The 24,884-nt window shown below is 41.7% G+C and overlaps 1 protein-coding gene across 1 annotated transcript; it reads left to right on the top strand.

Moving 5' to 3' along the window:
* The first annotated feature begins 648 nt into the window (after nucleotides 1–648).
* On the top strand, nucleotides 649–24,683 carry LOC121088540 (transient receptor potential cation channel subfamily V member 6-like). The gene is made up of 15 exons (XM_040594801.1): nucleotides 649–880; nucleotides 9,965–10,062; nucleotides 10,598–10,720; nucleotides 11,646–11,786; nucleotides 12,949–13,047; nucleotides 13,257–13,432; nucleotides 14,321–14,467; nucleotides 16,734–16,946; nucleotides 17,288–17,374; nucleotides 18,510–18,586; nucleotides 19,748–19,913; nucleotides 20,190–20,256; nucleotides 20,844–21,112; nucleotides 22,161–22,267; nucleotides 23,734–24,683. Exons 1-15 carry the CDS (start codon nucleotides 750–752, stop codon nucleotides 24,005–24,007), a joined length of 2,175 nt encoding a protein of 724 aa, XP_040450735.1. The 5' UTR covers nucleotides 649–749; the 3' UTR covers nucleotides 24,008–24,683.
* The last annotated feature ends 201 nt before the right edge of the window (nucleotides 24,684–24,884 follow it).

The following is a 24,884-nucleotide window of genomic DNA, read 5'->3' as shown; positions in this document are numbered from 1 at the left end:
TTTCCTAAATAAGCTTTTCTGGAAGAAGTGTGAAGAAAGAGTGAGAGATTGTAGAACATTAAAGGAAAACAAATATGCAAAGTTTACACATTAATCTACATAAATTCTTATTCCAGCTTGTGAGGTAGAGTGATTTTGTTTGATGCAGAGGAGGTGGAGTCTATAATGATGATTCCTTTGCTGGGATTTGCAGCCAGCTGGGGTGGAGGTGTGCTCTCTGTGCTACCTTCCCAGAGCATGGTGCCTTTTAGGGCACGTCCCCACATGTTCACTCACTTAAACGGTGTTCACCTGACCTGTTCAGCTGTTGATTTCAAAATAGCTTACATGTTGCTTTCCAGAGGAATTCAGAGATACATAAGAAGGATGATTGCTTCTCAATCCTGGGCTTCAGAAATGAACTACTAGAAGCCTAGGGCATCGATGCTGTGTGAATTCCTCGGCGCTGTATAGGGTCTTTGTGAGGGGCAGGCTCCCGGTGAGCTACTTCTAATCAGACACACCTTTGGGTTGGGCTATTTTGGCAACTAAGTACTTCATGAGGCTCAGGGTACGGTCTGCTAGGGGCAAGTGATTTTATTTTGTGTTTTTACATGTACTTCGATCAGCTGATGCACTGATGGACAGTCTTCTCTGTGGCAGTCCAGGGGCAGAGGAGTCGTGACCTGCAGTGAGCCTTCCCTGAGGTTTTCCAAAGTGAGGATCGCTGGCTTTCAGGCAGATAGGCAAGAGAAAAAAAGGCACGTGCTATGGGGGTGCCTTTATTTGGGGACAGCAAGCCCTTCTATTTCCGAATCTGGAGTGGAGTAAGTCAAAAGTTGCAAAGCAAAAAATCCTGGGATAAACACCTGGATGAAATCTACTTACTGCAGCAGAAAAGGTACAGTGTGTTTCAGCCTTCTTCCCTTTCTTCTGCTGCTCTCTCCCTGCAGCTGATTCTCACTCTTTTCCCTTAGGCTTTTCTGCCAGTAGATAAACTTTAAACAACCCTGGAGCACTTTTCTCTATCAGATTTCTTCTTTCAAGGTGGAATGCTTCTGAAGTTCCAATCTTATCTGCTTTCACAGGTGGGTTTACTAGGTCGCAATTTAATTACCCTGAGTGCCGGACTCCAGTCACAAATTAATAATGTACACTCTTGTCTTCCCTGCTTCATTGGCAAAGCTCATGAGAAAATACATGAGGGTTTGATTTCCTTTAGTTATTATTAAGAGTGTGTGTGACACATACGCTGCAGCCAGCTGAAATAATGGCTTGGTTTTTGCAAGGATTCTGCTTTCTCTTTCTCTAAAGGTTGCACTTGCTGTGGGATAGAGTGGATTTAATGTTGTTCCACACCCTGGTGGTCAGCCTCTTGCTGGGGTCGATTGCTGTCCCTCACTCCCATGGCCCAGGTGTCAACACATACAGCGACTCCTGTCAGATTAACAAGATTTCCTGTGTCTTCACATGTAAATACTGAGTCAAGGCTGTTTGTTACTACTGTACAGGGTTGCTTCCTCTGCATACAGCCATGCAGGAGTATTCATGGAAATCCAGCTGAATCTGTTTTTCATTGTTCCTTGTAATTTCTGCATGCACAAACTCTACAGTACTCAAATAACAAATTGCTTCCAGTCCCTTGTAAATTTTTTTCTTTCATAACAACACTTTGAACATCTCTGGCGACAAAACGGTGGCTGTGTGGGACAAAATCTAACTATCTATACACAGAAATAAGTAGGATAGTACCTTAAGAGGGACAAATGTACATATCTGTCTGTAGACATAAAAACTTACATATATCATCATCTAACTCCTGACCAAATAACAGAAGCCTGTTCTATTATACTTCAGAGGAGTGTGACTTAAATATGCTTAAAAGGGGAGGGACAATGGGAACATTAGCGTCTCCACAGAATGCTGAAGCCTTTACATTTTAGTATATCCATGAAAAGCATCACAGGTAACTGAAAACTGAGTTCTCAGATATTCTGCAATATCCAAATGAAGGTGTGCCAAAGAAAAGTATAAATATATCAATATTTTTATAATTATAACATTAACTTCATGTTTTTAAGTCATTGAGATATGGAAGGGACATCTGGACATCTCTGTCTAACCTCTCCCTTGAAGCTGGGCTACTGCCAGCAACAGATCGTGCTGCTCTGGCTTTGTCTAGCTTGGTCTTGAAAGCCTCCCAGGGCAGAGATTCCACCGTACATTTAGGTACTTGTTACAGGGTTGTGGTAAACTCCTAGTGACAAAGGGTTTTTCCCAAATGTTCAACCTGAACCTCCAAAATCATTATTTGATGCTGTAACCCCTTGTCTTACCATCTGTTGTTACCAAGAAGGGTTTAGCCCCTTTTGTTGCTCCGTTTCACATAGGCTGCTATTAGGTTGCCATTCAGCCTTCTCTTTGCCTGACAATCCTGGTTAGTGATGTGCTGCAGGCACATGAACATCTTGTGTGTTGCTACATATCAAGGGAATCAGAAAAACTGTTGGGCATATAAACACTTCTTCATAAACTTCTCTTAGAGCACTACAGTGCAACTCCAGTGGTCCCAAAACCTAACATTTTTGGTCTTCTTTATCAGACTCTGTGTAAAACCACATTTTCTGCTTATGATATTCTTGTCTGTGAAATCAGTGTTGCATGGGGACACAATTCTTCCCTTCTGTTTTAGCTGTTTCCCACAGCTTTCAACTAACATAATTAGCCTTCTGCTATGTGGTCAGAAATTCCATGGTGCAAATATGCAGATACTCTTCCTAAAGAGGGACGGGACCATTTCTCCCTCTTATTATCCTTTCCTTTCTTGTCCCCAGAGATGCTCAGTTTGAGGTGAAAGAAAATGAACATTTTGCAGAGGACTGGAATCAGTTTTATTGCTTTCATATTCTTAATTATGTCCAGATGAAAACCCAGAAACACCTGTGGTGCCTCATGTGTGGGAAGTACTCTTATAAAACTTTTGCTTTTGTGGAAAAACTGTTGTAAGCCAAGAGGGCTTTTACTTCATCCTGTCACTTTGTTGTGTGGAATTGCAGTGTTATGGCTTCAGCTTGAGTTCTTAGTGTTAATGGTGCTGGAATACATACAGTAATAAGCAGCAATTAAATTCTACTATTACCTTATTGAAAACCATTGGTAAATATGTTGCTATTTAACTAGTATGCTCTGACTGCACAGAGGAAGTCTGCGAGAGAACTGTGCTTTTTCCTGACCTGCATCTGGTGATGACGATACCTGAAAGCTAACTTCTTTGGTACTTAACTTGAATTTATTTTGCCTTATTCTGCTCATTTCTTTCTGTTCAAGGCTCTTGTTTTTAAACGGCCTGTGTGTTTTAAACAGCTCTGTGTGGAGTCCCAGGGAGAGTGGTCACATCTTGTATGTCCTTACCAGAATTATCTTTGAAAATAAACTCTGGGATCTACACAGCCTGGAGCACATGAACCTAAAACCCCAACACAGTTCATAATCATGGGGAACAAAGAGATAAATACTTATGAAAATTCAGACCTGACAGAGGTGAAAAGACATCACATGCCTGTCACAGTCTAATAGATCTAATAATCTTCCAGAAACTGAGAGCCATTGCTTGAGTTTTGTTTTGTTGTGGGTTTTTTTGTAATCTGGTTTCCAGTGTAAGATGTTCTAAGGAAATGTGAACAAAATCTCCCTAGCATGTAATTTTAGAAATTCCACCATATGAGAATTGCAGTGTTCATAAAAAATAACTAGTAAATGAATCAGAGGAAGGAAGCACATGGATCCAGGACAATTGTTATGTTTTTCTCTGCTGTAGCCTGCCTCTATAATTTTGGTTGATTTAATAATTTATCTTCTGTGTGTCTCTTCTCTCTCACAGCTGCTGCTTAGGAATTAGCGGTATGACCTGGCCTTCATGGGATGCTCTGAGGCTTGATTATTCTAATAATGATAAAACAGTTGTGTGATACATTAAAAAAAAAAAAAACCCAAAGCATTTTTACACATTAGTTAACTATAGAAATTTGCTCTATGAGAAATAGCGCATTAGAGGTGCTTGGGACAATTTGCATAACTAGCAGAAGGCCATGGTCATTCCAAACATATTGCAATAAAAAGTTTATATCCCCTCTAATTTCCAAATCTTTTTGTGGCTCTTCAGTCTTACAGATGTATTACTGAAGTGCTTTGCTTACCCTGAAAACAAACATGGCACAAATAAAAAGTAGCTCAGCCTGACACTAGTAAACTAAGTTGCTGAAGAGCTGTACAGGGACCCAGAGAGCCTGCAGCTCCTAGACAAGTCTCTCTCAAGCTGGTGGTGAATAAGAGATATCGCCATAGTGTTGCTGTTTGTCTAAACAACTTCCCTGAGTTTTCAGTGCACAAATTCACACAGGACTGTCCTGCTTAAAATCCACAGTGTCTGTCTCCATATGAATCTGTTCCTTTGCTCCCAAAGGTGACTGTGCAATAAAGATGCCATCTCCCAGCTCCACTGCTGCCCTTGTGCTGTGTCTCAGTAACAGCTTCTGAGCAGTCCAGAGGCAAACAGCAGCCTGTTGGTAACTCTTCTGCTCCATGAAGTGAGATGAAGTCAAAGCAGCATTTCTGGACTTAAGCTGTTACACTTTCATCGTAATGGAAGTTTTAAGACTAATAACAGGCAAATGTGCCTCCTTAATTTTGCAGGTATAAAGGTCCTGCAGAGCTCACATTTTGCCAGCAACACACAGACACATGCACAGCTACCCTCAGTGCCTGAGACATGGCTGGGGCTCACAGATTGAGGAAGCAATCTGCTACCTTAAACTTGGCTCTATAGGTTTCCTTGCGAAGAAGTAAACATGAAATTTGTGTTCTGAAAAAAAACCACCAAGCCCTACTTAAATTTAAGAAATTGTTGGAGAAAACTAATTAGACACAGGGTAAGGAACACAACCTAGAATAAAACTGGAAAAAAAAAAAACCCAGCACCCAGGCTGGAAGTTTTGATGCAGGATGAGGTTTATGCTTCAGAGAACACATTTGTTTTATGAGTAGTTCAGTGATAATAAATAACAACTAGCCTCTGCTGAACTGATAATCCAGTTCTAGCATGAGATTGTTCTTAGGATGGTCTCAGATGCAGAACTTTAAAAAAGGAAATTAATGCAGGGAGTTTGCCCAGCTGGAAGTGACTAAGATCTCTATTGTTTAGTGTGGTAGATGGCTAAATAGCTGAAAGAAGAAGGCTTCCCCATCAATTTATTCTCTAGTAGAATCAGCAATTAATAGCCTGTTTAATTTATTTTCAGGCACGCTCTGTTTACTGTCAGCTGAGGGGGCTTTGACATGCATGCACAAGAGATTCCAGTTAATTTGCTGAGCCTTGCTGTAGGTGCTGAAGAGATTTGCTGACCCTGATTGCCCAAGGCCCTGTTATTTGCCTACTTTTCACTTCATGCTATTACTTCCTAACTCATTTTTTAGCATCTTGTTAGGTGATTGCTCTGATCCTTTTTTTCTGGCTCCTTGGCTTTCTCTGAGCACTTCTCTGCTCTCTTGAAGTCTTACACATGTTTACATAAACATAATAGCAGAAGGAAGGAAGAAGATTAATCTTCTCTGGCAATTGCATGATGAAGTGCTGAGCATGGATATTCTGAACACCACAAGAGGGGAGGAAAAGAAAGTTGAAATAATACCCTGCTGATGAATTTATAGCTCAGTTAGATAGAATTGCTTTAGACCCTCAGTAACTGACAGCCTTGGGGATGAAGCATGAAGCTAGCAGATGCCAAACTTAAACTAGAGCAAACAATAAGAAAATTGCATACAGTGAATGACTCAAGTAGCAGAATCTGAGAAGGGAAGGGAAGAAAGATATGCTCCATTGCACCTCTGGTGAGCTCAGCCTTGAAAAAGAATCTTCAGATTGGTGGTTGTCCAGGCAGTTCACATATTTAACTTATTTCCTTGTTTTAAAAGAATAACCTTATAAATCCAAATTCTTCTTTTCATAAGAGTTAAGACTTATAGACTTGTCCTTGCATTCTTTTCCTCTTCGTAAGTGTAGTGAGAGGGATGCTCTCCAAAAGAAGTGTTTAAGAAGCTGTAAATCGGAAAGGGTACATGCTACCAGCAGAAACTGCTTGTGAAATCCTTAACCTTGTTTAAAAGCATTTTACATGACTCCCTCAGTTAGAATCTGACCTACATTCTATCTGCTCCTTTGTTTCACAATGAATTTTCAGTTATCCCTTATTTTTTTCCTCACCTATATTGAAGAACAACTCACAGCTTCCTAAGCATATAATTGAATCATCTGTTAAGAAAACTGACTGACAGTAATGCATGATCGAGGCTTACCAAGTGCCTCAGCCCAGCTAAGTCCCTTAGCTCAGTAAGAAGAACTCAGGAATGCTTCCAGGTGGATACCGTTGTGGTTTTTGTTGCCCATCGGAACTACTGGCTAGCTGTGTAAACTGATCCTGCCAGGCAACATCGGTATTGCCTAGTGTCACAGACCTAACTCAGCTGCCTCAGTTAGGAGCTGAGTGCCCCTTGACTCCATAGCTGATGAAGAGAATGATTTAGAACAGGAGCTTAACTTAGATGTGCTGATTATCGTCTGAGTGTCTCAACAGGTCTCTGCTGAATCATTCTCTGAAAGCCACCCACTCCATCCAGTGACGCAATGGCACTTTACAGAAACTCAGCGTCTGCTGTAGGCAGCGCTGTTAAGAGACTAAGGTACAGATTTCACCTGCTGCTGCTTTGACAGACAGGAACTAGAGTTGTAAAATTCATGCTGTGTTTGATGGGTCTGGAAGAAAATTGGTTAGATATGCAGAACTTAAAGAAATTCAAATGTTTTGAAGTGTATAGATTCAGGTGACTTTGTTTTATTTTTATATTGGTGAATTTGGCTCATCTAGTACTTGGCATTTATACACTCAGTACATTGCTGTAATGTCTCAAAAAGGAGTTGATAATTATAATGGTATGTTTTAAATGGGAGCAAATTATTTCCCCAAATATGGGACAGAAAGTTAAATGAGAGTAAAAGCATATGGTATAAACGTGTTAGTCAGGGACCTTAGAGGCATCAGGGGTAGTGTGCCACAACATCTACTAACCTTTCTGGGTTCTTCTCCAGCCTGCTGTTTGGCCTGGGATCTCCAGTTCTTTAAGCCCAGTTGGAGGTTCCTACATAATTAGAAAGGTTTGACAGTTTTGCCCTAAATTTCTGAAAGGTGAGTATATCAGTTATTAGGTATCTCCCTCTTTGCAGGCTTGTAGTTTAATTAGTTGTTTATAAGGGCTTTGGAGAATTTTGTGAGAAAGGTATTGTGTTTGTGTCCTCCCACATTGTCTCTTGCCCAATCATTCCTCCTATCTGAAGTCATTTGAGGGATAAAGGCCTACCCAGTAAAACACTAACGTATTAATTGTAGCAGTGTTTATACTATAGAAACCCCACCTCCTTCTCACGTCCTGCCTCTGACACTTCTGTTTTCAGGAACACAGGGTCTTTCTCAGCCAGGCTAATGGCAGGGGTGACAAGCTTGCCTTGCTGATACCTGCCCTTATGCTTTTGCTCAGAGTGCCTTTTTATTTTGTTCCTGTTTGCCTGACCCCAGGTGCAATGTTCTCATCAAATCATCATGTAATTAGCAACTAAGGCAACTGGCACGTGAGGAAGCTGAAGAAGGAATGCTTCTTAAAGCAGAAAGGCTGGGAGTTTGAAGGACACACAAAAATATCTCAGAATGGCTCCCTGGGTGGTTCAGGATGATTCTTCGTATTCTGAATGTTTTTATTTCTCCTATGTTCTTCAGCATTTTTCTAGTCTAGTTTCTAGTGACTTAGGTAATGAGGTGCTGCCAGTGACAGGAAATGCTCCTTTTGTGGAATGATAAATATAATGTTCAGTTATTCTTTTATTACTTGTAGCACATGCCCATTAATTTACACTTATTCAAATTGCTCCTATTTATCTAACCTGTCCCTTTGTTTTGCTTTATCCCCCAAGTCCTCTCAAGTGTGTCAGTATCTTTCTGCTACAAAGGTGTGCAGAACTTTTACGTTTGAGGTGTATTAAATTCAGAGATAATGGTGTATCAAATGTTTTCTTTTGCTGCGAGATTCTATTGTGCATAAAAGAATCACTTAAAGCAAGAAATGTACATTTCTGTAAGCACCAGAACGTACGTTGCCTGTTTTCCTATAGTTTTATTTTTAAATTATCCATACCTAGCAAGCACAAGTTCCGAGAAGACTTTTGTGCAATAAATTTTATTGCCATTTTATATTCTCTGTCTCTTTCTCTGATCTGGGGTTTCATGTGACTAATGATAGAGTTATATTCATAGATAACGTATTCTAACATCAGTGTTATCACGTAATGCAAAACACCTATTTCTTTATATAGTAGTAGCCTTATAAACTGTATCCCCAAAGTCTCGTTAACACAATAACCCCAGAATAAAAGGAAGACCTTTGGGAGGTCACAAGGAGAAAGCACTGAATGTATCTCCTGGTTTGACTAATGCATTTGTCCCATATGCTTTTTGTGCATCTCTCTGTGTGTGTGAAAAACTAACATCCATCTGTTGGTGGCTGTTAGATGGTAGTAAAAGGACAGACAGGGACAGGTAAGAAAATGAGGGCTGCCATTCTCCTTGTTCATAACAGCTTGAATTTATTGTTGTTTTACTGTGCTCCTTAAACTTGTTCAACATCACACGTTACAGCTTGACCTGAGCCATGCTAGATATATTAATCTATCTAGATTTTTTCTATTAATAATATATATATAATTCTTTAATTATATAATATATATTATATAATGTAAATAATATATAATATTATAAAAATAATTAAAATAATTATCTATTAATCAATAGATTAAAAATCTGTACTACAGGAAAGCAGAGGTGAGATAAAAGCACAAAATTTGCTTTGTGGATAAATCTCCTATGTGGAGAGAGGAATCTTTATTCAATACTGAAAATTTGTGAGCTATAGTCTGTTTCTTTGGGTTTGAGGGTGTTTCTTCCCCTTAAATCTTTAGCTCCTGAACTTGGGCTACTAGAATTTTTTATTTGCATAAAAACAAAAATCAGAAAGCCCCACTCCAAACCACTTTTTATGAATTTAAAGTATATTCTCAAAATATTAGAGGATAAAATAAATATTTACCCCAAATTTGTGGATTTTGTCCTATTTTTTGTGATTTTTGGGTGGCTAACTCATCATTTTGAATATTGGCAAAACCTGTTTGGATGCTGAGCAAGCAGTGTGGCAGGTAGCTCTTTGCAATGTCCCCTTATGTACTTAGGCACACTGAGGAGAATTCCAGCTTTCAGATTTTGCCTCATAACTTTGATGAGGAGCTACATTTCAGAGCTCGTTCTTTTAATTATGCCATAGGAAGTGTTGCTACAACACCAGGTGAATTCTTGTTTGTACTTTTTCTTTTCCATTCCTTATGGGAGTAATTAAGATTCTGACCTTTTTACAATTTATTATGCTGTGTAAAAAAACAAACAACCAACCAAAAAAAAACCCCCAAAACCACACAAACCACAAACTACTGCCTTTTTCTGGCCTCTGAGATACCTAGTCTGCTGGCAGGAAAGATATCAAATGACCCATCATTCGCTGTCTTCTGTGCCTCAAAATATGAGCTGTGTAACGCAGAACATGGTGGTTGCTGGTTTCTCCATCCTTCCCTCTGCTGCCGCCGCACGGTTGAGCGTCGTGAACCGAGCAGTGATAAACTACCTGGGTTTTTAGATCTGCACTCTCCTGCTTTTCCTGGTTCTTTTCTTGATTTATTTTTTTGCATTCAAACAATACCTCAGACAGTAAGTGTGCATGACCTGTCCGTGGCGATGCTGAGGATACATGCTATTCCAGGCAAAGGCCATGCTGGCTCTGCAGAGAGGCACCACGTACCTGACTGCGTTTCTTATCAGCCAGTTTTTCTTGACTGCAGGATCTGGGAATCCCCGCTCCTCCAGGCTGCCAAAGAGAACAACCTCCCAGCCATCAGGAAACTTCTCACTGATGGAACATGTGATATCTATCAGAGAGGTAATGATTATTTGCAACAAATGGTTTCCTGTGGAAGGCAAGAGCCTGCTACAACAAACAGAGTAGTATGTACGTTGGTTTGCTGCAACATTCACGTTAGCAACCTCAAACTGCTGAAGTCTGTGTCAGCAGCTTTGCGACCAAGTGAGTTTTCTGACTTGGCGAGCTCATCAAACCCTGCAGGAATGGTGAAGATCAGAGATTTACAGCTTGAATGGGCCTTTTGTCTAGAGGGACCACGGGAGGTGATTTGCTGTGGAAGGTGGCCCGTGGAAGGGATGGGTGCTTGTTCGCTTCATGCCAGCGTCTGCTGTTCCTTACAAGCACCCAAGTCCCTGTTCAGCTGTCAGGCTTTGATGAAGGACAGAGACTGTGCAGTTACATGGCTGTGACATGACATCTGATGAGGTGGCACCCGGCAGTACTTGAGGGAGGACCTAGCACTCCTGCAATTCTCCACCCCAATAAATCCATTTCTGCTTTTGTCCGGAATAGGTGAGCATTTAGATGACTCGCATGCTTCTGCTGTTCCTAGGTGCAGTGGGGGAGACTGCCCTTCATGTAGCTGCCTTGTACGACAACATGGAGGCAGCAGTGACTCTGATGGAAGCAGCTCCTGAGCTTGTCAATGAGAGGATGACTTCAGAGCTCTATGAAGGTAACACCTCAGGGAAGGAGGATGGGCAGGATTCGGCAGGGGAGAGAGGGGGTACTACCTGTACATTTAAGGAAGTGACCTATATGGTTCCTGGTTCAACATATTGCTGAACTGTTACACAGCAAAACCAACATACAAATGGGACCATCTGTGGAAGGCAGAATTATATTAAAGCCAGGTACAGACATGTGCAAACATGCCAATGCGCAATTGACAAACCCGCAGCCACAGGTGAGCCTGCTGCTGTTGCGGGATTGCCAGGGTGTGTGCAGTCTGCTTTCTGGCATGCTCATGTGTAACAAAAGGGATACCCACCTGGTCTCCTCTGAAACGAGAAAAAACTAGTTCTTTGGCTGACAAAGAATGGGGATTGAAAACAAATGTGGCCACTGCTTTTGAGTCTAGACTCTGAGCCAAGTTTTTAAAAAATGGTTCTGACTACCAATGCAGGTATGCCAGACAGAATCTTGAAACCACTAAAATAATAATGATGAGGTTTAAAACACTCTAATACATAGAAAAATTAAAGTAAATCTTCTTTGGGAGCTTTGTTTTGACCTAGCCTTCATGTCTCATGAAGGAACATACAGTCACGCAGCTTTCAGTGTGCTTCCTGGAAGAGTGTGGCATGTCTTGTTTTCCCCCAGAAAAAATCTAGAAAGTGTATCCTGTTGGTTTTTTTGGCGGGTTGTGAAGTCAGTTTTCATGAACCCATAAAAAGTTTTAAGTAGAATGGGACCTCTAAAAAATCTGTAGTCCAACCCTCTGCACACAACAGGGGCAACTTCAAAGCTAAATCATATAGTCACTGGGGAAGCAGTCCCAGACACCTTAGATTTACCATGACTGAAATGTGAACTGCAGGCCACTGATCAGCCTGAAAGTGCTTCCTTGAAAGGCAAGGTTTTATTTCTGTGTCTTACAGGACAGACAGCTCTCCACATTGCAGCAGTGAACCAGAACATCCCTTTGGTGAAAGCTTTACTCAAGAGAGGGGCCAACGCCTGCACGGCACAGGCCACTGGGCATTTCTTCAGGCGCAGCTCTCAGAACCTTCTCTATTTCGGTACAGCCTTACCTCTCCCCCTGCAGCTACGGGTGGGAGCTGGCACAGTGATGAGGGAATATAAGGGAGGCTTGCTCTAGTCCTCATCTGAGCCGGATAAGCAGAGGCTCCTGTCCCCAGGCATCATCAGTCACACACCTTTTAGCAGACAATAAGACTCCTCCTGAATATGTAAATACTACATAAATGTAAATGTATAAATCATACACATTTTATACATTTGCATGTATACAAAAATATATATTGCATTAAATTATAATTTATTTTCTTCCTATCAGCATATACTACAAATTGTCCTGATTTCAAATAGGGCAGAGTTAATTTTCTTTTCAGTAGCTGGTGCAGTGCTGTGTTTTGGACTTATTATGAGAATATTATTGATAGCACATTGATGTTTGCAGTTGTTGATAGGTAATAATTATACTAAGTCAATGACTTTTCAGTTCTTTAGGTCCTGCCAGGGAGAGGGCTGGAAGGGCACAAGAAATTGGGAGGGGATGCAGCCAGGGCAGGTGTCCCAAACTAACCAAAGGGCTATTCCATACCATAGAATGTCATGCTCAGTATATAAACTGGGGGGAGTTGACCAGGGCCAGGCGATCGCTGCTCAGGGACCAGCTGGGCATCGCTCAGCAGGTGATGAGCAGTTTTATTGTGCCTCACTTGGGTTTTTTTCTTTTTCCTTTTGGATTTTATTACTCTCTCCCTCTCTTTCTCCTCTTCATTACTAGTATGACTACTACTACTATTATTATTATCATTATGTTTCATTTAATTTCAAGTATTAAGTTGTTCATATTTCAACCCATGAGTTTTATCTTTTTCCCAGTTCTGCTCCACTTTCCACCAGGAGAGAGGGGAGAGTGAGCAGGCAGCTGCCTAGTTCTTAATTGCCAGTTGGGTTAAACCATACCACTTGTCAACCTTCTTATGAAGGTGATCCCCTGAAAAGAATACTTCTTCCTTTGTGTTTTGTGGGGCAGGTCTTTTTTTCCCTTTCTGAGTAGATGAGGAGTGGGGCAGGAAACTTGCAGGTTACCTGAAGTAACTCTTCCTTTCATATCTTCTGGCTTCATAGCATGGATAGCCTTCCCTCAGTGTGCTTCAACCTCTCCTGCCTCCTGAGGTCTTAATGTGGATTCTCCCATTCCTTTCTCTGCAGGAGAGCATGTTTTATCATTTGCTGCCTGTGCGGGAAATGAAGAAATTGTACAGTTGCTCATTGAAAATGGAGCTGACATTAGAGCTCAAGATTACCTTGGTATGTGCTGTGAGACCTAGTGATGTGCATACAGTGGATCTGGACACTTTAAACCAGACTGTCATCTGTGCATGCACGTGTTTTTCTCTCATTGCAAACAGCTGTGAGATGAGAGATGCAAGAAAAATGAAAGTAATCAGTCAGTTGTGCCAGTCTTTGCATGGGGCTGGGCTACTCAAAATACTTCATCTGGTCTGCTTCCTTCGTAGGTAACACTGTCCTTCACCTCCTGGTTCTCCAACCCACAAAGACGTTTGCCTGCCACATGTACAGCCTGATACTTTCCTATGACAAGAGCAAAGAGGGACCTGGATCACTTGAAATGATTCCTAACAATGAGGGGCTTACTCCCTTCAAACTGGCTGGAGTTGAAGGCAACACTGTGGTGAGTTGGTGTGACACGGTTGCCCCATACATAAGAGAAATGGAGAACTTGAAATAACATCAACCAGATCGTGAGGGAGTGTGTGCATGTCCTTAGTGGGTAGAAGATACATAACAAATCCCTTTTCCTCTTTTTCCTTTTTTGCCAGAAGTCTTTTGTAGGACCAGAAAACCCTTTACAAGAAATGTCTTTGTCTTAATGAAAAAAACAAGTGCTTAAGTTATAGAACTTTACACCAAATTTTTGAAGCATTTGAGTTAAAAAGATATTAACAGAATGATCCACCCCTAGTAATTTTTTTGAAATTATGACTGAAATTATACTCTTTGTCTAGTTTTCATTACCCTAAATGTGACACATGGGAAACTTCTTCATGTATCCACAGGCATTTATTCATAGGCAAGAATTCAATATTTAATGTAAAATCTCATCCTTCCCCTTAATGAAAAGGCAGAGGTGGTTAGTGTTTCTTCTGTAGATCCACAAAGGACAGGGTCATTTCTCTTGCAACACCTCTTTCCTCATAACATATAGAAGATTATAAAAGGTATAAAAGGATTTTTTTTCTAATTCACATATAATTCCATATGAAATCTACTGTCAAGATTTATAACTGTGTCAAGTAACTTCAGCGGCTTGATTAGACTTTAGAGTAAAAATCACTCCTTTACTTCAAGCATGAGCTAATAGTCCAATGGGAATCAGAAGAAGTTCTTCCACTTAACCTGCTCTAATTGTTTCTGGGAGATATGAGAACTACAACAACTGCCAAGTTCAAGGAAAATACACTGCAGTTAAGGGCTTTTAACAATTTTATCAGTTCTCATTGCAAACACACTATATACTGGGAAGTTTCTAATATTCTCAACCCTCTTCTTTTCTCCTCAGATGTTTCAGTACCTTATGCAGAAGCGCAAGTACAACCTCTGGTCCTTTGGCCCCTTGACCACTGTGCTCTATGATCTCACAGAGATTGACTCCTGGGCTGAAGATCAGTCTTTCCTTGAGCTCATTGTCTCAACCAAGAAGAGAGAGGTACCACGTGTTTTCTATGTGCAGGCCACAGTTATAATAAAAGGAGAAGAATGATGAGGTTGAAGGTTCAAGGTCTATACTATTGCGTAGAGCAAGGGCTTTGTACCACGTGCTGCAGGGAATACATGAAACACATCAGCTTATTCATGATCTAGCTACATCCAGTGCTTCCTATACCTCATTCTGAGGTGTGAAACTTGCAGGTGATTGGAAGAACTTAGTATGAGCAAACTACAAAAAAAGACACTGTGGGATTCAGTGAAGGGTTCTCTGTCTTTCACCAGGCTCAAAGAGATCAGCAACAAGTATCTTTAAAGTAGCTCTAGCAAGTAGCTTTCTGTAACCAATACTGATTGACTCTTAGGATGTCCCTGTGAGACACAACTGTGTTCAGAAATCCTAAACGGGAGTGCATTTTGAAACCACTCATTGTTATTATTCCCTTAATCTAATGACAGGTTATGGCCCAAAACAAAATGGGCAAATATCTCTGCTGTAGGCTCAAAAACTTGTAAAGGGTTCACTAAGATAAAAATAGCTTGATGGCAAGCTTAGATCTTCTTAAGACTTTCAAGGTGCACTACCCTATCAGTTGTAATTACCTTAAATAATCCTAATAGAATAGGAAATTAATCAGAAGACACTTTAATTAGCACAATTCCTCCCATCCTGTGTTATTTCAATCTAGCAAAATTTTAGCCAAACTACTCTAACAAAAGTTCCAGCTACTGGAGAGCTTTGCAGAGTGTGGAGGAAATCTGTGAAACTCTCAGATGCTTTTACTTAAAATCCTCTAAATTTCTGTGTGGTGATGTATTTGGAAATTCAGGGGAAAGCAGTCTCTGTCAAAAAATAGAACAACCTCAGACACTGTCCAGAAGACTAAACCATAATCCTGAAAGCAAGCAGAATATTGTGCCTCTGTCTTATCCCAAAACATACAGTGCATGCGCATCCAAGATTCCTCATTTCAGATAACGTGTCATCAAATACCAAGAGTTATTATGATTTCTTTATTTTCCATAATGCTCTTAAGTATGAGCAATTACAATTTTTGCGTGTATAACTAGTAATTCTTTTTTGCGTTTGATGTATGTTTGGCCCAAAATGTTTGCTGTTTCCTCCAGAAGAACGTTGTGTGTCATCCCATCGTACCATACTTTCCCAGTCCAGTACTGGATTAGAGGAGCATTTTTAGGCCCCAATCTGAAGAAGGTTCCTCTTTTATTAAGGGGGTTGTATACATAAATAGGTACTAAGATATATTTTCTGACCCATAAGTGGATGAAAAGTGGAAAAAATAGAAGGCAACTGAGCTACAGGAAGATTAAAGTGTCAAACTTACATCATTCCTTTGAAAATGAAATTTACTCTCCTATGGAAAACATTCTAGAATACAGACTTCTACAGAAAAGGGAAGACCTAAGGCTATCTAGCTAGGTTAATTATCTCTCACTTAATTTTGATTCTTTAGGATATCCCGTAGGCCATTCAGGAGTTCTGTTAGTCATGTCTGTCTACTGAAACATACATATTCCTTGCACTTTGCCCGGTCTGTTTTTGGCTGCCTTAGAGGCAACAGGCCAATGTACCAAGAGAAAAACATCCAGAGTGCCATAAGGAGTTTTCCTTTAACCCACTCGTGCCAGTTTGACTTGCACCTCCTTTTGGCTTATTGCAGTGTTCCCCTAAACATCACTGTAGGAAGTAGGTCTAGAAGATTTTTAAAAAGTGTGTGGGTTGAATTCATAAGCAAGATGTAAACTATACCCTGTTTGCCTGACTTATTTGGAAAAATGTTCCAGTTCTCTTACCCTAAATCATCTGATACAGATGCAGATAGCCTTGTAAAAGATAATGGGATCTTTCTCAAAACATGCTATCAAACACTATTTTAAATAATACCTTTTATTTTCTGCAACACATCCTCATGTATTTACATTCATGGACTTAGATTATAGGTCTGTCTCAAGTGTTTATATACATCCAGGCCTACACAGACAACAAACTTATTCCAGTATCTAACATGGGGTTTTTTTGCATTCCCACTGGCATTCAGGAATCTTTTTTTCAAAGCTCTTCACCGGCAAACCGAGCGAATCCAAACCCACTTGCCCATTCCAGTTTTGCAAAATAAGTTCAGCTTCCTAATGCCAGCTAGAGTAGTTGAGACTAGATTGCTAATATTCTCCCAGGGAGCAGTGTGAATGATGCTTATAAACAAATTCCCTTATGGCAATTAATTCCTTCTTTCTATCCTTCTCAGGCACGTCAGATCTTGGACCTAACACCTGTGAAGGAGCTGGTGAGCCTGAAGTGGAATATGTATGGTCGTCCCTATTTCTGTTTCCTGGCTTTATTCTATATACTCTACATGGTCTGCTTCACCATGTGCTGCGTCTACCGGCCTCTGAAACCCCGAGCAGGCAACAAAACAAGCAGCAGAGACAACACAATCTATGTCCAGAAAATGCTGCAGGTACTGTGCCTACAGGAGCCAGGGCCACAGGGGCCAGACTGCGCAATTCTCATCTAACCTACTAAACTGGGGAGCCCAAGCCTTTCCCAGGTTCCCACTACTTGTCCGCCACCCTCCCCTCTTTCTGCCAGCTGCCCTTTGCCAGCGCAGAATGTGCAGCATGGTCAGCTCCCCGTGCTGGGGCTGGGCTGGTTCCTGTGCCCTTGTCACACCTAGCCATATTCATTACACTAATGGGCCTTCTTTTCCTCCATCCTCTAGTTTAATTTCATTTCACTCCCTGTAAAGTGTCATTTTAATTTCCATTCACTTTTTCTTTTTCCCCTCCCCCTGTCCCCCAGGAATCATATATGACATACGAGGATGAGCTGAGGCTGGTGGGGGAGCTGATCACAGTCATTGGAGCTGTCGTGATTTTAATCCTTGAGGTAAGAGAAACAGTGAGCTAGATACTTTTGAGTTTCATCAAGACAAATTTTACATGCTATACAAACAGGAGTCTGTGCTCACAACTTGGTAGGGGTTATTTGCTTAGTCTAAGGGCTTTGATGTGTCTAGGGCAATAGATGTTGTCAACAGTATCTATCCAATGAAACAGAGACAGAGACAGCGTCCTAATAAGACTCCAGGCGCAGAAGCAGCAATTGGAAGTACTGGCCGCGCTCTCAAATACCATTTGCAGGGTAACAACACAGTTGCCTTTAGCAGCATCTGTAGGTCCAGCTGAATCCCAGCTGCTTCATGAGGTTCTTAGAGATTCTTTACCCAGCACACCTAAATACTCATGTGTTTAGTGCTGGGTGAAGCAACTTCTGAGCATACACAGAAAGGTTTCTGTTTAATTGGAGATCAGTGACTGTACAGATCTATACAGGAGCCGTGCTCAACCAGAGTTCTGCGGTGGGCATGTGTAGGTGTTCTCCTTACCATGAACTCTCTCTCAGAAAAAGGAAAAGTTCTTTAAAACAATACTCCACTTGATTTTGTTATGATATGTAATATAAGACTGAAACTTCTATATGAGAAAACTCAAATGATGATGCCAGGGAGAACTGAAATCAAATGGGGCTTGTTAACAGCTTTCTGTCTTGCCAAGTGTGTTCCAGAAGGGCAGGTCCTTCTTCTTGCATTTGGTCAGGACTCTGGGGCTACACTACAACCAACACAGAGAGAATTATAACAGACTTCTTTGATTCCTCAAGGTCTTTTGCCTTCATTTCTGAGGCTCAGCTGTTTGTATGATCTTCTCTCAGTAATCTGTATGAACTTTGGGCTCACACCTCTCTGCTACAACATCTCTCTGCCACATACCAAAGCCTCTCTGTTTACCCAGGCAAACAGAGTTTTTTCTTAGGTTTTCCAGCAATCTCCGTCACATCCCAAGAGGGGCACACCTGACTCAATCATTCTGTTTCTAAAGTAATATAAAATTCAAACTGTGAACCTGCAAACAAAGCAGATGCAGTTGGCCTGAAGGTCCTGTGAAGATTGCCCATTACCATGACATTTAATAGTAAAATTGAATCCATTTGTGTCCTAAAGTCAATAGGATGTCTCTTTTAGATCCCAGATATCCTTAGAGTTGGAGCAGCAAAATACTTTGGACAAACCATCCTAGGAGGACCTTTCCACATAATTGTGTAAGTACACCACCTCTTGAGTCTAATAAATATAACATAATATCTCTCATTTCCCCCACTGCTGTCTTTTGCTAGTTAAGTCACTTTCTCCAACCTTTTAAAGTATTCCTCGTCTTGATTTTTTTCTTCCACTGGATTAGTTGGTGTGTAGGAAGCTAGGCGACTGGACAGGTAGAATTGATGGTGCTAAGAGGTCTCTGCCTGTGGAGCTGGTGGCTGTATGTTCCTGTCTTGGAATTTTTTGAAAAGATAACAAAAAGGAGGGTAAGAGGATCTCCAGAGGGCCTGGGTGCCATCCAGAGGGACACTGATAGGCTTGAGAGATGGGCCTATGCAAACCTCATGAAGTTCAACAAGGCCAAGTGCAAGGTCCTGCATGTAGGTTGGGGCAATCCCAAGCACAAATACAAGCTGGGCAGGGAACGACTGAGAGCATCCCTGGGGAGAAGGACTTGCAGGTGCTGGGGGACGGGAACCTCCACATGGCCCAGCAATGCGCGCTCGCAGCCCAGAAAGCCAGCTGAGCCCTGGGCTGCATCCCCAGCAGCGTGGTTGAGGGAGGGGGCTCTGCCCCTCTGTCCCGCTCGGGTGAGATCCCCTGCAGCGCTGCCTCCAGCTCGGGGCACCCAGTATAAGAGGGACACGGACCTGTTGGAGCGAGCCCAGGGAAGGCCACGAAAATAATCAGAGGGCTGGAGCACCTCTCCTATGCAGACTGAGAGGTTTGGGGGGTTTCAGCCTGGAGAAGAGAAGGCTCCAGAGAGACCTTATCGCAGCCTTCCAGTGCCTAAAGGGGCCAACAGGAGAGCTGGAGAGGGGCTTTTTACAAAGGCATGTAGTGATAGGACAAGGGGAAATGGTTTTAAGCTCAAAGAGGGTAGATTTAGGTTAGATATTGGGAAGAAATTCTTTACTGTGAAGGTGGTGAAACACTGGCACAGGCTGCCCGGAGTAGCTCCGTGGATGTCCCTATCCCTGGCAGGGTTCAAGGCCAGGTTGGACAGGGCTTGGAGCGGCCTGGGCTGGTGGGAGGTGTCTCTGCCTTGGCAGGGGGTTGGGTCTAGGTCATTTTAAGGTCCCTTCCAACCCAAACCATTCCATGATTCTATCTATAAAGATTACTTTACTGAACTTTTTTCACTGTCTCTTCTTTCTTTGCAGCATCACATATGCTTGCATGATTCTGGTAACCATGGTGATGCGTCTCACCAGCACAACTGGCGAGGTGGTGCCCATGTCCTTTGCCCTGGTGCTAGGGTGGTGCAATGTCATGTACTTTGCACGAGGCTTTCAGATGCTCGGACCCTTTACTATCATGATCCAGAAGGTATAAGACACAAACAAATGCAGGTGTTACGCACTTCCTGACACATCTTTGCAGATATGGAGAGCTGAAAGAACGCTTTTTTTCCCTCAGGACTGTAATGGGAAATGGACAAGTTCTTGCCTGCACAGAGGGTTTGGGACTTTCACATTCTCTCTTTAGAGCAGAAGTTTCCTTCGGTCTGCTCATGGTCTTAGAATGTGGGAAACTGTTTACATGGGGTTGCATTGTCACTTGGTGGAACGGTTGGGCCTTACGGTGGTTCTGTCTGCTCTACAGATGATATTCGGAGATCTTATGCGCTTTTGCTGGCTCATGGCTGTGGTGATACTAGGCTTTGCATCAGGTGAGTCTACAAAAGGAAAACAGCAATGCATTACCCCGCCAACTTCTTTAGTATGAATGAAGTGCATGGGGTTTGGTTCATTCTCGGGTTGCCCTCTGAGTTAGCTGGTGGAGGTTATGATGATGTATAGCTTCTATTTCTTGGAGCACAGTCCCTTTCCCAGTACCGATTTCTGTTCTCATGAGTTTTCAACTCTTGTTCTTTCCAGTGTAACAGGAATTAGGATGATCCAGATAATTCCACGTATATATATTTATGTCAAGGTTTAAAAACATACTGCTTTTATGGTATTTGTCTTTGGAAAATGAGAATAAGATACACAACTTTATTATTTGAAGAAGAAAATATGAGTATTTTGAGAACAAATAAATAATCAAAGTAATTCTTAGTCATTTTATAATACAGATCGGTGACTCTAGTCAGGGGTTTGTCCTTGTTATGCTGGGTACTGCACTAGCATAGAAACACATGCAGCTGCTTCCCAGACCACTTTGTGTTGTCAGCACCTCTTACAGGGACCCTGTTGTTCTTGGGATGTGATTCCTGTTATTAAACACTCTCTTTTCCACCCCGTTGCTCTCCTCTAGCTTTCTACATCGTCTTCCAGACAGAGAACCCTGAAAAACTTGGGCAGTTCTACAACTACCCCATGTCCTTGTTCACCACCTTTGAGCTGTTCCTCACTATCATTGATGGCCCTGCAAACTATGATGTGGACCTGCCCTTTATGTACAGCGTGGTATACTTTGCCTTCGCCATCATTGCTGCCCTCCTTATGCTCAACTTGTTAATTGCCATGATGGGTGACACCCACTGGAGAGTGGCCCATGAGCGGGATGAGCTCTGGAGAGCCCAGGTAATGTGATTTACATGGTAGGGAGTTTGCTTTGAAAGTTGTCCAGGGAAAATGTGCTAGACAGTGCAATTACTTACTCTGCCACCCGAGCTCTAAAGGAGGTACTTTGAAACCTTTCCCTGACCTTCACTTTTCTCAGGGACTAATACAAGAAGCCATGTCCTTTTAATTCTGTTTTACAGCTTCTGTATATCATCCACCAAATTTCTTTCACCCTTGTTATGAGTCTGAAGGGTTTAAGCACAAGACTACTCTTCTGCACATCTTCCCATGTGAAACTGTTCTCCAGTACATCTTTGCCATGCAGGCATACATACCTTACTTCAAAAAGCAGCTAGAAGCCCATCCAGTCTTTCTGGACCATTCTGTGTCTCCTTAGCTGTTTGTTCTTTACGCACAGAATCTCTTGATAAATAGAATTAAAGTTGCAATTTATTTTTTTTTTACAAGTCACATTCCTGTGTAACTGAAAGTTATAATTATAGGGATTGACTGAGGGGCAATAGAATACAAGGTAATGATTACAAGCAGGTCAGTAATGTCTTTTGATCCATTAAGAGAAGTTGGTCTGACTCTCTTGTTCAAAAGGCAAAAAATTCAGCCAGATCAGTTATATAGCTGCTCAACAGGAAATGTATTTTCTAGTATTATTCTGTGGGAAAATCTTAAGTTAAATGGTTACATGTAGTTGTGTGGCCACGTTGGGAAGTTCTGATGATAGCTAAGGCAGATACAAATACTGCTCTCTTCTCTAGCTTGCAAATTAACTATCCTACTCATTGCCATCAGGTAAAAAAGGAAAGAAATTTAACAGTGTTTTAAGAGCACCATTGATTCCTCAAAACACTGCACAATTAGGACTAAAATAGTGAATTTCCCTGTAATAAATGGAATATTGACTCTATGATTTTTTTTCATTACACATGGAGCTGTAATGAAATATGTTAATGGGTCACTACTTAGGAAACTGATAATTTTGAAAGAGAGTCTGATTTTTTTTTTTTCTAATTCATTCAAGTTCTTTCTTTTTTTCCTTTTTATTCTAAAGGTTGTTGCTACTACCGTGATGCTCGAGCGGAAACTGCCGCGATGTCTCTGGCCTCGCTCCGGAATCTGCGGGCGGGAGTATGGGCTGGGGGACCGATGGTACCTCAGGTGAGGTCTCTTCTAGTGTGCATGCATAAGGATCCCAGAGGAAGAATCCAATGTATGGATATATGGATGTTAGTAAGGAGCCTTTCCAGTGGCCTAGGGGGGAGTGTCTGGAGTCCTTCCCTTGCAGAATACAGACCCCAGTGTATTTTCTGTCTGCGATTGATAGACAAGCACTGTTCCCCTCAGAAAGCTCTGCTGTGCAGTTCCTTTTGAAATAAGCTGATGTTTTCTTATCCAGTAGTCACAAGAGACAGAAATTGCATGGGTTATAAGGCCTGAATTTTTCTCTCAAATTTCTTATGAGTACCACAGTACTTTACTGCTGGGTTTGGTTGTTCCTACGTTAGATGTGTGAAATGGCAGAAGCAACATCAATCAATTAGGCATTCAGCATCAATGACCTGCACTATAGATGATTCAAAACCAAAACAGGAATAAAGGCAAGGTTTCTTTCTTGTGTGAACCTAGTAACTATGTTATACTTTGCAAAGACTGCATTATGTGGCAAAGTTTTAGGTCCAGGATTTCTGTTTAGGTACTGAAATAACAAATGAACTATCTGTAGTCTAGATAACACTAGATTCCTCATTATTTCTGATTTTAATCAAAATTTATACAAGGGTGAAGAAAAATTAAACTTTGGGCATGTGTCTTTTCTAAATGCGTCATCTTTTGCTGACAAATCCAGAAGGGGGAGTGGTGGCTGTATGAAATGGGAATTTCTGCAGGTTTTAGCAGAGAAATTAACCTCGTAGATTTTTTCAGATTTGCTGGGCAGAACAAGCAGACCTAAAGTGGTACCAATATGCAATGCCTTCAGTCCAGGGTCCAGAATATAACTTTGCAAAAGCAATATTCCAGTGACAATTCTTCATTGAATGTTCTGAGAAAAGTGTGTCAGTGTGATCTAGTTCTGCCGAATTACATGTATGCTCATTGTGTGTGCTGTGGTCCGGTATTTCAGAAGACAAGTTGTAAGTAGTGTAGAGAGGGGTTGGTGGAAGTGAAGCAGTTACATAAAAGTTCGACAGAAGATAAGTGGCATCCTGAGGCTAGCAGCCATGGAGTGTCAGAGGAGGAAAGGCAAGGGCAAAGGAAATGGATGAATACATGCACATGTACAAAGGATTTGGAGCTGGAGTCAGATGGGGCAGGTCTGCCAATAGCTTGCAGCTGGCAAAATAGAAGGGGCAAATGATGACCGGGAAATGAGTTAAAGGACAGGAAATCATGGGCAGATAAGTGTACTGAGGTCAGTGACAGGGATGAAGGTCTAGGAGATAATTTTGTGCTCGCCACTGCTAGCACCATGCCTATAACCGGTTTCCTGCTTCCATGTAGGTTTTCTGGAATGTCTGGGTCAGTAGACATATTTTTGGAAGTGTCTTGCTTCTTGTGGCTGCTCGGTCTTGTGGATAGACAGACACATTTCTATGAATTCACTTTGTTTTTTATCCTCTTAACAGAGTTGAAGACAGGGTTGATCCCAACAAACACAAGATGATGCGGTACACAGAAGCATTTAAGGCTCAGGATGGGAATAACTATGACAAAGGTTTGGAAAAGCTGGAAATCAATAGGGACATCCTGTACAAGAAGGAACTGACCACTCTGCCATTGTCACGGAGCACATCCAGGACTAGCTCTCACCGTGGCTGGGAGATCCTGAGGCGTAACACCTTGTACCAACTTGGTGGAGAGGTTGGTCATGCCATGGAAGAGGAGGTCTATGATGTTTAAGAAGCCTGGGATTTTTTACCTCACAACAAAGATTACTTTTGCAACAACAGTTGTCTTCTCCAACTTTCATACAGACTCCAGCATGTTACACACATTGGTCAGCCTTGAAGAACTCTGCTGGTGAACAGTTCATGGCATCTATGCTACAAGATATGAATGCAGTCTTTTCTGTCCTACATCTGAGTGTCTGCTGTTGCACTGATATTTGCACCAAGCTGATAGGCTTGTTGAGCTGGGATCTGTGGTGGTTTGTTATCCTTTGTAAAGTCCTACAGAAATGAGCGAAGGAGGCCAGCATCCATTTAACAGAGAAGTGATCAGTAAGACCTCTTCCAGACTGTTGCATACAGTATAATCTCACCCTCCAGTTCCACAAAATCCCAGTGCTTTCATAGCAGAGACCTGACTGAAGTTCTGTTTTACGATCTGGTATGGAACTGAGAAAAACCTTGTAAGCCCCTGCTTGGGGACGAAGGTAACTGTGACACTGTGACGATTAAAAGGACTGTAACTACTGAGCTGGCATGCAGGGCCTGACAGACTCTGCCCTCTGAGGAAAGGCAGTCTCTGTGAACTGCATTTTCAACGTTGCTACCTTGGCAGGACTGTTGGCTTGGTTTGGTTTGCTTCTTGGGAGGGTGTGTGTGTGTATTGGTATGGTTTTGTTTATTTTATTTTATTGTCACTCGGGTGAATGCACTATAAGCTTTTGAAAAGAAGTGATTGCTACTCCTAGGAGGATTCTGTAGGGTCTGAAGTGGGAAATTTTTTTCCTAATGAGAGCATGTATAACCTGGTTAGGTGACACTTAGTAGCGTGAAATTTCAGCAAGAGCTGTTAATCTCCCGAGTGAGCTGAAGTGCCTCTTTCGTTTTCT

This window comes from Falco naumanni, chromosome 5 (genome assembly GCF_017639655.2).
Source record: "Falco naumanni isolate bFalNau1 chromosome 5, bFalNau1.pat, whole genome shotgun sequence".
NCBI classification, from domain to species: domain Eukaryota; kingdom Metazoa; phylum Chordata; class Aves; order Falconiformes; family Falconidae; genus Falco; species Falco naumanni.
This window is presented reverse-complemented; position numbering and strand designations above follow the sequence as displayed.